Genomic DNA, 12,957 nt, shown 5'->3' with positions numbered 1-12,957 from the left:
TGACTGGGTGTACGTGCTTAGTGTGTGAAATAAGAATTTAGGTAGATGTACACATACACACACATGCATGTAAGTAAAGGTAAAGTGTTACAATTATAGCCAAGATACAATTATAGTCCCTATGTATATAAAACAGCTGGCAGTACACATTGATGCACACAGAGGCCATAATTGTACCACGGCTATAGTTGTAACAACTTAACCGTATGTGTGAAGTCATTTTGAAATGCAAATTTAATTCAGCTCTCTGATTTGCTTTGAGCTAGTAAACTTCAAGTCAACTTAAAACTACAAAAGAGTGCTGTCAACTGATTAAATGTGAGCAAAGCTAAAAGTTGACAAATTTGCCTCTTTTCAATTACGGGTAGTCTAAATTTACCCCAAGACCGCACGTGAAGTTCATATTACTTATAGGCTTACTTAAATATTTTAGAAGACCTTTTTTCTTCACTTTTCCTCTTTTTCTCCAAATCATATTTCCAAGCAGTACAACAAAAAAGTAGTTTTTTCTTTGCTTGTTAGTGATAATACGGATGCCTATTGATAAACTAATGAAGGAGACTAAAGGGGGCTCGCTCGCAAGGGTTTACAGTTATAGCTCAGGTTATATGCCTCGGGTTACTGCAACAGCTAATTATAGCCATATTGTGATATTTTTCGAAGGATTACTGACGCTACCAATCAGAAATATGACGAAAAAAGAAATAAGTGAATGGATTTTGATGACGTTCAAATTTTTTTGAGCATCTTTAAATGACAACAAATAAAATAGCCTTATGGGCACCATCCATTTGGAAGAGTTTCCATCCCTATTGGCATATATCCCGATGGGCGCGGACCAAGCCCATAATCTTGCAAGAGCAGGTCACAATTGTATACAATAAATAGTTGTCACCAGTTAAAAATTTACAAGGTCATAACTGCGACAAAAACTGAAAAATGTGGAAAACTGCTTTGACCTTTTGGCCAATAAAGACAAACCGACCGTAAAAATAGTCAATGAAGTTTCTGGAATTATCCGTTCAAGACACGGCTGACGGGGTTTGTAGCGATTTCTTCTCAATTGACGGAGAATTCGATTTCTTCGAGTGGATCATGGGATTGATGAGTTAGACGCCCCAACGAGACAATGGGGGGATAGAATGAAGAGGATTAGTTTCGTGAATTGATCAGCTTGGGCTTGCGGTGAGAGCTAAGAAGAGATGCTGTCAATAACGTGGCCGGCTTTGTGGTGAGAGCTGAGAGGGGAGTGTGTGGAAATTATAGAAGTTTTCTAAGCTTATCTGTGTTGTAGGGATCGATACATGTATGGAGCTCTTTGGGGCTAAGATTTGTGCTCAGGTGGCAGAGCTAGCCTATGTGAAAGTATGCTCTTGAGCTAAAATTGCTCTGTACATTAAAGGCCTGCTACGTCCGTTCATAGATTTGAAAACTGAACTCGAATTTGAAAAGATTTCAAATATGTAAATACGCACTAAATATGAATGTCAGCATTGTTGTTGTGTTGGCAGATATACAACTAGTATGAATACCAAGTTTCAGCAAATTTGCATGCATAACAACTGCACTCATTGGAGCCACCAATAAATACAATGAAAACAAACAGCGTTACAAAATTAACCCTTGCACAGAAAAATCTGTTGAGTTCACCTAAATAAAATATGTGTCTGGCACTATCATTGCACGTCATCACTTCTGAAAAACCAACTTCTCATTCCATCGACCATCAAGCTGCCATACCTGACTGCCCACAATAGATGTCATTTATCACCTGCAAACACATGGTTGCTATGTCAACAAGTGTTGATCGCTAGGGGAATCTGCAGACCACAGGTCACCCATAAATGATGACTGCGGTGCGCCTACTAATCACAAAACCATTAGGGTATAAAAACTGGAAAAAGCACAGAATACTACTGTCAACTGCTAAATTTTTGCACTGTCGTATTTTTGCCATTTACGAAAATTTCTTTTCAAAAATATGATTTTTGGTTCTTCCAATAAAAAATATTTTTTGCAATTTTTATTTATTTGCGAAACAAATGCTGAATTGAAACGTAGTGCAGTGTGAGTGATGCTTTGAATAGTGAGTTGAGAGCTGAGCATCAACGAGGACATGATAGCTCTATAAACGATATCTGGTGATTGTAATGTAAGTAGGAGGAAACCGGAGACCCCGGAGGAAACCTATACTGTCGAAGAGAGTCGCCCTCTCTATCACATGAGTGTACCGAGACCGACCAGGAATCCAACCCGGGACCTCAGAGGCGACAGGCGCTGACGTTTCCAGAGTCATTGCCAAGCCGTAATTCTCACAAATCATGACAAAGTGGTCAGTGGTACTTGTGTGAAAGCTGTATGGTCAAGCAGATTACGCATATTCCCGAGGAGCAGGTGTTTAGTATTCTTGGTGATAAATTGGTGGCATTGCTCGTTGCGGCGGAAAATCACACTCTGGTGACATAGGGTGGGAGGACCAGTGAGGAAGGGAGGGAGAGAGTAATTTGTCATTCTAACATTGGTTTGCCATTCTAACTTTCTTCAGAGGCGTAGCTAATTTTCTGGTCTTGGGGAGGCAATGGGATCTCGAGGTGTGTGACGTGTGCAAATTGAGACTTTTTGAAATTTATCAGCCAAAATCGCGGTCAAAAACAAACTTTTAGGTGACTTCGGGGCTTCCCCCCTCGACTAGCTGCACCCCTATGGTTATAGCAATGATTCCAAGTTTATTCAATACACAAGCTTTGTAGTCAAGTCAAGTACTTACCAGAAAAAGTAGTTTGATCAGTTGCTCGGGGCCTCTCATACGACAATCGTCAGTTTTTCTGACCAAAAGAGTAATTTCAACGGTCTCCTGAATCATACCAAAGTGATTAGTAGCACTGGTGTGAAAGTATTGGTCAAGCAAATTACACATATCTCTCATGGGCAGGTGTTTAGTATTCTCACCGAGTCTCTCATAATTTGCTGGCAATACTTATTACGGTGGAAAATCACACTCTTGCGACATAGGATAGGGGATCAGAAGAGAGATGAGAGGTGTAATTCGTTGGGCTAATATTGGTAATGGAGGTACGTGGTGTGTACTACCATTTGGATAGATTGCTCAGGCTCTGCCAGGTCAATACTGAAAACTAGTTGTAACTGTAGTACTGTTTGTAATGATTATCAAACCCTGAATCAATAACCGCTTTGTTTGGTAATTTCGAACTAAGTGCCTCCCGCCTCCATCTGGATCAACAAAGTCAAAGGTCATTTCCAGGGCAACTGTTGAATTATATATAAATACCCTTCATTTCCTGGACTTATTTGATCAGCGTGGTAGAGACATGTTGCATGGCACGTGTCAGTTCCTCCGTGGAATTATCACGACATGTCGGGGAGATTTGATTACCAATCAGGGGTATTTGTCCTTGAGGTGATGATCTTTTCAGTGGTCCTTGCCTTTCAATACCACACTGCGCCCCCTCCCCAACCCAGCAAATTTAAAGGGGCTTGTGCTAGTACCTGAGGAGGAAATTGGCTGTTGCTGTGACTGCTTCTTCATTTAATTGTCCATATGCGCCAACTTTGCCAAACTTCGATTGGCCCCCAGATCTGCGGTTGATAGTTTCGAGGAAAATCAGTATGCTGTTCTTGCTCTCCTGACGAGTTACTTCACCCATTTCGCCAGACGCAATTACATCGCCAACAAAACCCATCTTCCGCCGAAACTGACACCGCCCCATTTGTTGGAAAGGAGACCAATAGATATGAGCTGCTATTTAAAACCTCATATATTTGCCGCTCCAATCAAAACCTGGCGTGGTCTGAATAAAAATCTCTAATGCATGCACAGTCTTATTCGAAGCTTCCAAAGAACTGCTGATTTAACAAGTAGAGTCTCTATAAGGAAACCTTTGGTATGGAGAAATGCTGTCCTTAATAGAGAGGTGTCCGAATGAAAGATATCTGATTCAATGGAAACGACCAATATGGGACCAGATGTGTTGCTTGTATTAGAGAAATTGTCCTCAATAGACAGGTGTCCCCAAAGGGTGATTCCACTGCAGGTAGTTTATTCGCCATATCCTTTTAACGTTGCATCCATTCACAGCGATAGACCGTGACTAATTATCAACACATTAACAAAAAGTATTTCCCAGTACCCAATAAATTTCATAATAATTTTTGGCTCACCGTAAGGGGAGTCTATACGATAGCGCTGTGTCCGTCGTCGTCGTCGTCGTCGTCGTCGTCGTCGTCGTCGTCGTCGTCGTCGTCGTCGTCGTCGTCGTATCCTAACAGTGGCACGTTTCTTAACTGCTAGGGCTATGAACTTGAAACTTTGTACACAGAATGCCCTAGGTCAGCTGACCTCTGACACTGATTTTCGGTCCGATCTGATTCTCTGTTTGGCCACCAGGGGGCCAAATGTCGATATCTAAAAAGTGTGATATCTCGCTTATTAGTGACTTGTTTTCGATAAAACTTTTGTTGTAGGTACTCATAGCAAATATACATTTTATATTATACGGGTTTTTAATTTGACCTTGTTTTCAAGGTCACAGAGGTCATATGGCGTAAATTGGCCATTAGAGTGTAAACTATGGCACGTTTCTTAACCACTAAAGCTATGAACTTGAAACTTGGTACATATAACCCCCTATATCACATAGCCTCTGGTGCTGAATTTTGGTTTGATCTGATTCTCCACTTTGCCACCAGGGGGCCAAAAGTGGATATCTAAAAAGTGTGATATCTCGCTTATAAGTGACTTGTTTTCGATAAAATTTTTATGGTAGGTACTCTTAGGAAGAATACATCACATGTCTTACGGGTTTTCAATTTGACCTACTTTTCAAGGTCACAGAGGTCATATGGCGTAAATTGGCCGTTAGAGTGTAAACTATGGCACGTTTCTTAACCACTAAAGCTATGAACTTGAAACTTGGTACATATAACCCCCTATATCACATAGCCTCTGGTGCTGAATTTCAGTTTGATCTGATTCTCAACTTTGCCACCAGGGGGCCAAAAGTGGATATCTGAAAAGTGTGATATCTCGCTTATAAGTGACTTGTTTTCGATAAAATTTTTATGGTAGGTACTCTTAGGAAGAATACATCACATGTCTTACGGGTTTTCAATTTGACCTACTTTTCAAGGTCACAGAGGTCATATGGCGTAAATTGGCCGTTAGAGTGTAAACTATGGCACGAGTGTAAACTATGGCACGTTTCTTAACCAGTAAAGCTATGAACTTGAAACTTGGTGCATATAACCCCCTACATCAGATAACCTTTGATGCCGAATTTTGGCCTGATCTGATTCTTTATTCGGCCACCAGGGGGCCATAATGGAAAAAGGAAGAAGTGCAATATCTTGCTTATTTGAGTGAATTGTTTTCGATAAAATTTTTATGGCAGGGACTTCTAGCAAGGATACACCACATGTCCTACGATTTTTGGATTTGACCTCCTTTTCTAGGTCACAGAGGTCAAATGGCGTAAATTGGCCATTAGAGTGTAACTATGGCACGTTTCTTAACTGCTGAAGCTATGAACTTGAAAGTTGGTACATGTAACCCCCTACATCAGATAATCTCTGACACCGAATTTTGGCCTGATCTGATTCTTGATTTGGCCACCAGGGAGTCAAAACTGAAAAAGTAGGACATGCAATATCTCGCTTATTAATGACTTTTTTTCGATGAATTTTTTATTGCAGGGACTCTTAGCAATCACACGATATTGATCTTGTTGATGTCATAGACAATTATTGGTTGGATCATAAACTTATATATACTGCCCTGTCTTATTACTTGACATCAATACACATCTAAAAAAAGTCTTCATGCCTGATTGTGTTCACCATATTCACCTCTAAACTAAGCATGATCCTGCCTACTAAAAGATGTATACGGTGAGCACAATGGCCCCTGGCCGTTTCATTTATCGATTAATTCATTGATTGGCAGTGCATTACCGAGACGACGGCACATTTTTCACACCAAAATTAACGATTACGACGGCCGGTAGAAGTTTGGAAGCACTTGTGGTCAGTGGAGATTCTTGCAGAGAGCAATTAGGCGATGCGCGATATTAGATTGTTGCGATGATTGTGAAAAATTACGCTAATGAGCGCGCAGCCACGAGGGGGAAACATGTCGCAAGAGGTAACGAACCGTGCTTAAGAGGGAGTTGGGAAGCACTTCAGTTTGTTGGCCTCATGGCTTGGCTGATGTGGTAATGATGTAACTATACTATAGTGGAACCTCCCTTAGCAGACACCTCTCTATTTAGGACACCCTCTCTATTAGAACACTAGTTTTGGTCCAGAAGTGGTTGTTTCCATTCAATTTAACCTCTCTATTGAGGACACCCTCTCTATTAGAACACTAGTTTTGGTCCAGACGTGGTTGTTTCCATTCAATTTAACCTCTCTATTGAGGACACCCTCTCTATTAGAACACTAGTTTTGGTCCAGACGTGGTTGTTTCCATTCAATTTATAACCTCTCTATTGAGGACACCTCTTTATTCACTGATGTCAACATGACCTAGCGCCCTTACTATGTATATTAGTCACCTGAAGATGGCCAATTTGATCCCCCTGCTCCTTCCTATAGTCTCCATTAAAGCGAACTGGAACCGCTGAGCGATTTATTCAACTTTTCGACTTTCACCGCCCGAGAAAGTCAAACTTCCAACTTCCTATTCGAGTTCAGATTTGTAGCTCCGCCCCCAGTGCCCTAGCATGCGCAGATCAATTTGTTATTATTGAGAATCATGTGAGAATCACGTGAGTCATGCGATCTTTCATTCATGAATTTTCGTAGTAAATTCCATAGAAGTGACGTCACTGAATGATTGACAGCTAGGCGCCATGTTTCATTCATGCCTCGTTCTGATCACCCGATACGCAGGAAATGAAAACGAGGTCATACGAACTGGCTTGGCGGTTCCAGTTCGCTTTAAGGTGTGCGCCGTTCATATATACTTGAAAATAAAAGTGCAGTTATACCCAATGCTACCAGGGGTTTGAAAGAGCAAGTGGCAGAGTATTGAAAACCACTGGTTATGCAAGATGGTCGTGAATTTATCATGCAAATGAGCTGAAACTTGGTAGATATAGAATTTGTATATTGGTCTACACCATGACAATGTCGAAATTCATATTCAGTACATATTTACGCAACAAGAAATTTTCAAATTCAGTTACGAGTTTAAATTTTTTTACTGTACAGCATAGGGTAAGTCCGGACAAACTAATTAAACGATGTCAGAAGTCTCTGGTTTTATTGTGGGAATTCAGGCTAATCAAATTTACCTGTCACTTTATTTCTTTAGTTCAGTCATCAGAAAAATGCTTCTTGACCTCCAAAATTCATTAGCTGTTTGAGTCAATATAATCAAGGACCCTTTATCATATCAAAACCACTTCTTACATCCCATTACCTTCATTCACATAATCAAAATATATGGCCTGTTGACCTACAAGAGTGAGAGGTCTTTAAATCAGTTCTATATCATTGTAAACATTGTATTTGATCATACCTAGGCCTATTCTTCACCATGCTTTGTCAAGTTTTAGCTCATTTTGACCTGTCCCCAACATGCCTTCCATAGGCCCGAGTGATTCCGGTTATGCATAATCATACATATTGTACAAGTAATGTTCCTATTCATACGACAGAGAAGTTAAGGGAAGGCCTAGTATAAGTATGTGCTCTACCCAATAGGGTGCATTTAATGGACTTCAACTAAGCATTTTTTTGGTAGTTCCTACTGAAGTGCAGTTGTCACTTAGGCCTTACCTTAGCAAGACCTATGGGCCTACTGCCCATCGTCAGGAATGTCAATGTGTGGTGAATTCTGTTTAAGCAAAATAAGGCAGAAAATACTTATTTGATGGCAAATGATTATTTTTCTATGGAATTCAAATATAAAAACGCTCACATAGTGAAGACCAGGGAAAGCTATGTATCATGGTTTGGGAATGTTGCCCAGCTTTTACTTCAATATATCTGTGGACACTTTCTTAATGCTGGATACCTGACACGTCTAAAAATGGAATAATATCTTTTCCTTTTCACTCATCATTGTGGGATGTTCGGAGAAGCGCTCACAAATATTTTGGAATTAATAAGCTTATGTTGTAACCATGGATTTTGATTTTGGAGTTAATTAGCTAAGGCCGTTACCATGGATTTTGACCTCAATGATGATTATATAGATCTTTCTGTTGGCGAAAGGTAAGACACCGTTATTTCTCAGTTCATTTATTGGTGACACCAAGTTGTCCTGTGGGCATGACGTCATAGTCCAGCATGACCTTATTTTTGATTTCACAGAGCGGTGAAAGTTGCCTACTCTAGTTTAACCGATCTAGGACTGGTTGATTGATTACTAAACAATAGCATTCCGCGAAGATGACGTCACTGCAGCTGCTGCCCTCTATTTCCCCATCGCTGAATTACAGGGAATGTCGGACAAACATGCGGTTTCGTAATGGATTCAGGCTTTCTGACTAGGGCAGTTAGATTCAATCTGGCACATGTCCGAGTGTTGGAAATACGCCATAATTGTTCTGAATATTTCTCTCTCTGACTCTATGCTATCATTCATGCTAAAAACAATGCAGGGTCAAAGATAATTGACTTTGAAATAAGCTCAAATGCGTAGAAATAAGTGTCGATGTCCGACTGTCACGTGACTAAAGCGTCATCAATATCTTATGCAAATGACCTTGTGAGCTATAAATAGTAACTTCGCGGAATGCTATTGAAACAAAAGCTAGAAGAACATGGTGTCATGACCAGTGGATGATTTGGTGTCAACCCACTGTCTCTCCTGCTGAGCATGTTGAATGGGCCTTTTCAACAAAGACAAACCAGGGCCAAAAAAACAAAACAAATGTGCACCCTCATAAGGCCTCAGAATACTTCGGCAATGCCTTAAAGGGTAACTTGTGTCAAATTTCACCATATAATGCTTTAGCTGTTTTTGACAAATGACTACGTCACTTTCTCATAAATCGGTAAGGTTTTCGAATCGAAATGCACATTTTCTAGAAATTGATGGTTTAATCCCGCCCGGACGGCTCGCTTCGATGCCGTTTTCGTTGATGACGTCACAACATGAACATTTTCGCGGACGCGGTGGTTTACATTCAGCGATTTTATAATAAATCTAATCAAAAATGGAAAATTTGAGCTTTACATTTGTGATCAACAATTAAAAACTGACGTATTTCCGCAAAGTTGTAAATCACATCATAGTATCACTTTAAGCCACTTTGACCCTTTTTTCCAGGTGAAGCGCAAGTCTGGTCAGCTCCCAAACTATCTCATTTGAAAAGGCCGGCATCGAATGACTATGTTGAAAATATATGGTTAGAATTGCATAGATCGGTGAAACTATGCTACATATTCAAATTTTGACTCGGCAACATATCCAACAAGCCCTTGTTTGCGAGTACACCCAGAGGATAGGGTATATCAATCAGACATAAATTCCATGTGGATTTTGGCATTAATCGACCTTTTCGAAGAAGTTTGTTGGGGTGCTGTCATGTGTTTCACCTAGAACAAAAGGGTCACCGTGGCTGTTGTCCAAAGTCGGCCTTTTGATGTGTTCAGAGTGTGCACATTTGATTTGTTTTGGCACTGATTCATCTTCTTCGAAAAGGCCTATGGGACGGTAGGAACTAGTGGCTAATGAATATTCCATCAGAATGATGGATTCCAAGCTAGGTAGTGGATGAAAACAAATTCAACAAATTCTCTGGAGAGATCATCCATTTTAATTTGTGAATAGACAGGCGGTAACAATAAAAGGATGATAACAAGGATAACTAAATCATATTCAGATTTTTTTTTTAATGGTGGCAGCATGCTATGAGAATATTTGCCGCCTTTTGCCGATTACTTTTTTGTGTAGTATGCTCATGCTGACGAGCTGATTTTACTGTCGGTGTTAAGTCGCCAATCACGAACTGCAAGTATCAACATTTTTTTATATTAGCCGTGCACTGATTTTTGAGTGGCAGTTGGAGTCGGCGATTGCAGCTGTGATCTTCTGTGCCAGGAAGCACTGCTACTATCAGAAGCAGATTTGTTGACTTCTTCCAAACAATCTCGTCGACGTCTTTGACCCCGCATCAACGCCGAGTTATCTGGCAGACTTTCTTCAAGCCCTTTTGGGACACAAGCTCTAATTACTTGGTGTGGTCTACCAATTAAAATGGAATGAAACCAGGTTGTGTCATGAAGAATTTATTAGCCGCTGTTAAACTTAATTTACAACAAAATTCTTCCCTTTGGGAAAAAAATTAGCACCTATGCTGAGAAGTGGTGAAACATTTTCACCTCAACTTGAACTTAAAATCTGTGGAAATGTGTGATATTTTTTGTTGTAGTTGGCGTGCAAGATAATTAGATCAAATTTGGACAATCCCTTTCCTATCGTGGATCTCAATCTCGACCAATCTAAAATTCAATCTCATCAAAGAAAAAACCAGATTATGCATGTATTTGCTGTACATCTTGTACAGTTAAACACATCTTAGTTGAATTGAATCATCACTATTGCACTTGAGAGAAAATGGGTATATACCTGCTAGTATAATTATTATGTCTTTGCCTTTGAAGGACGCCCCACTGTTTAAATAATGCCAAACTCAAGTTATGGATTATTTCGATTGTAATAGGCTTATAGACATGGATTTAAAAGGTCTTACACTTTCATCTTAAGTTGTACGCAGGAAAAACGAAATAGCCCACAGAAGACTAATTGATAATCCATAAGTTGGTGGTCAGTATTAGAAGTACCCCACACTTCCCTGGTTCTGACACTGGAAGACTATACTAAAAAAATGCAATCAGCATGTCACAAAATTCATGTTATCTTTTACAGTAACCTTAAGTTTCTTAACAGCATTAAGATTAGGATGATCTACTGCAGTAGAACCTTTCTATTAGGGACACCCTTGGGACAGACAAAAATTCTCTCCTTAGGGAGGTGTCCTGAATAGAGATGTCAAATTGAATGAAATTTTTCCAACGTGAGGTCAAAATCTGTGTCCTTGATCAGGGTCCTGCCACAGAGGTGTCCCCTTAGGGAGGTTCCACTATAAGTTGCATATATCAAATTGTGACAGTATTTTGTAGACCACAGTGTTGTTTGGGTCCTCATTCAGTTTATAGTTTGGCAGGCCTTGTTATCTGGTAAAACAACACACCACTGTTGAATCATACACTTAAGTTGTATGCTGATTTGGTAATCGCAAATAACATAGAATATTTGAGATTACTCGATTTTAGACCTTCCTAGACTTTTTATGTAGGCAGGAATAAATTGTTTACTTTTGGGTGAGGTGAAATCCGGAATGGTTTTGACTACTGCGTATTCGATGTCCCTAATCTGACCATTCTAATCTGTAATGACAACTTGTGGTGTTTCACATGGAGGACTATACTAGTTCTTCAATGTATTGAAATCTCACTTAGACTCAAGTGTGAGTTCGATACATTGAGAGTTCTTTTGAACATTTGGACAAGATTGAACCCCAATTTAGAGAATTTAAAGAGAAGATAATAATTTGTGGCCGGATATTTATAATACGTGGCAGGACATTTTCCCTCTCATTTCAGAATTATTGGGTGCTGTACCCGTGGAGGGGGAGGGATAACTTCCATAGACATTGATATGCACATCAGTGTCCAAGAAAAAGGCGTGGTTATTTCTCCTTCTATCAAAGCAGCAGGCCCCCACGTAGGAAGACTTGAGCCCCCATTCAGTGGAGATTTGCCTGCAAAACCCCATGGAATTGCCAAACCAACATTGTGCTGCATTGATCTGAACTAAAAACACAACATTGGCACCAAGGAAAAGCTTGTTAGGCCAGCAAAAACTGCCCACTAACTTGCAAATTAATACATGTACTTCTCACCCTGCAAAAAAAGGTGTTGATTGAAGCTGGATACCCCTCTTTGGGAGTGACCCCCCCCCCTTCCCGGGTGCTGTGCAAGCCAAACTAGGAACTTTTTAAATAATCACCAATCACCAGCTGGGCCCGGTTGTTCAAAAGCACAAAAGTCACGTCATCCTTAACGGTTGCGTTAAATATCCTTATGGATGTTATCTCTTTCAGTTAATCCCATTAGCATTTTCACGTTAAGACTTAACGGCGCCGTTAAAGCTAACGTGATTTCGAACAGCCTAGTCCTGGATACACGACTATGCAGTCACACCCACACTCACTTTCTTAGACCAGTTTGAATTGTGATCAGGAGGGCCTAATTGTCACATTAATTAACTAGGCCGAATTGTTTCAAATAAAGGGAAAGCTGGTGGGGGGACATCTGGCCCTGCAGTACGCCTCACTGCAGCACCGCAGGAATGCCAATTCTAATAAAAAGCTCAGAGGACTTAATTCCTCAATGACAGACCAAAACAGACTTAGGCTTAGAGGTGTCCGAGCATTGTAAAGTTGTACCTGGGTTTTATTCATGTATTCATATATTCAGGGCACTTAAAGAACATGTATGGATGGGCTAATGAAACTGTTAAGCACAAACGGACAGGCACATTCTGGGCATTTTTGGTGACACTCCAGGAATACAGCTTGGTGTCCGAGCTTGAGCATTCTGTGTTAACATTTGTGCCATTTTTTGAACTTTTACAGTCTCATTTTGTTATTTGGCTGGTTGATACTTTACGTGGAAGTTTTGCTGCAACTTGGCACTTTTTGAAAATTTGGGATACACTCAGGATTTACTGGCGGATGTTATTCAGATTTTTCTGAGATGTGTGGATGAATATGCTCAAGTTTCAGAACAAGTTTAGGAGGGCAAACAGCTGGGGCCCAGAGTATGTATTTTTCATCGTTTTTCAAAAATAAATGCACTGCGACAATGTTTATTTCTATTTACCTCTGGCACAAGAAAGTACAATGTGATAGATGTGGCCTGTAA

At 40.2% G+C, this 12,957-nt stretch overlaps 1 protein-coding gene across 3 annotated transcripts in view; it reads left to right on the top strand.

Moving 5' to 3' along the window:
* The window catches only part of LOC135493223 (uncharacterized), a 210,670-nt gene that overhangs the window by 137,541 nt on the left and 60,172 nt on the right, over positions 1-12,957 (top strand). The window contains exon 1 of one of the 3 annotated variants that reach the window (XM_064780334.1): positions 7,591-8,235. The exons of the other annotated variants lie outside the window; for them this stretch is intronic. Coding sequence (XP_064636404.1) covers positions 8,186-8,235 — 50 coding nt within the window. The 5' untranslated portion in view covers positions 7,591-8,185. Of the gene's footprint in view, positions 1-7,590; positions 8,236-12,957 lie in introns of those variants that run through there. 3 annotated transcript variants of the gene reach the window in all.

The sequence above is a fragment of the Lineus longissimus genome, chromosome 9 (assembly GCF_910592395.1).
Source record: "Lineus longissimus chromosome 9, tnLinLong1.2, whole genome shotgun sequence".
NCBI lineage: Eukaryota > Metazoa > Nemertea > Pilidiophora > Heteronemertea > Lineidae > Lineus > Lineus longissimus.
This window is presented reverse-complemented; position numbering and strand designations above follow the sequence as displayed.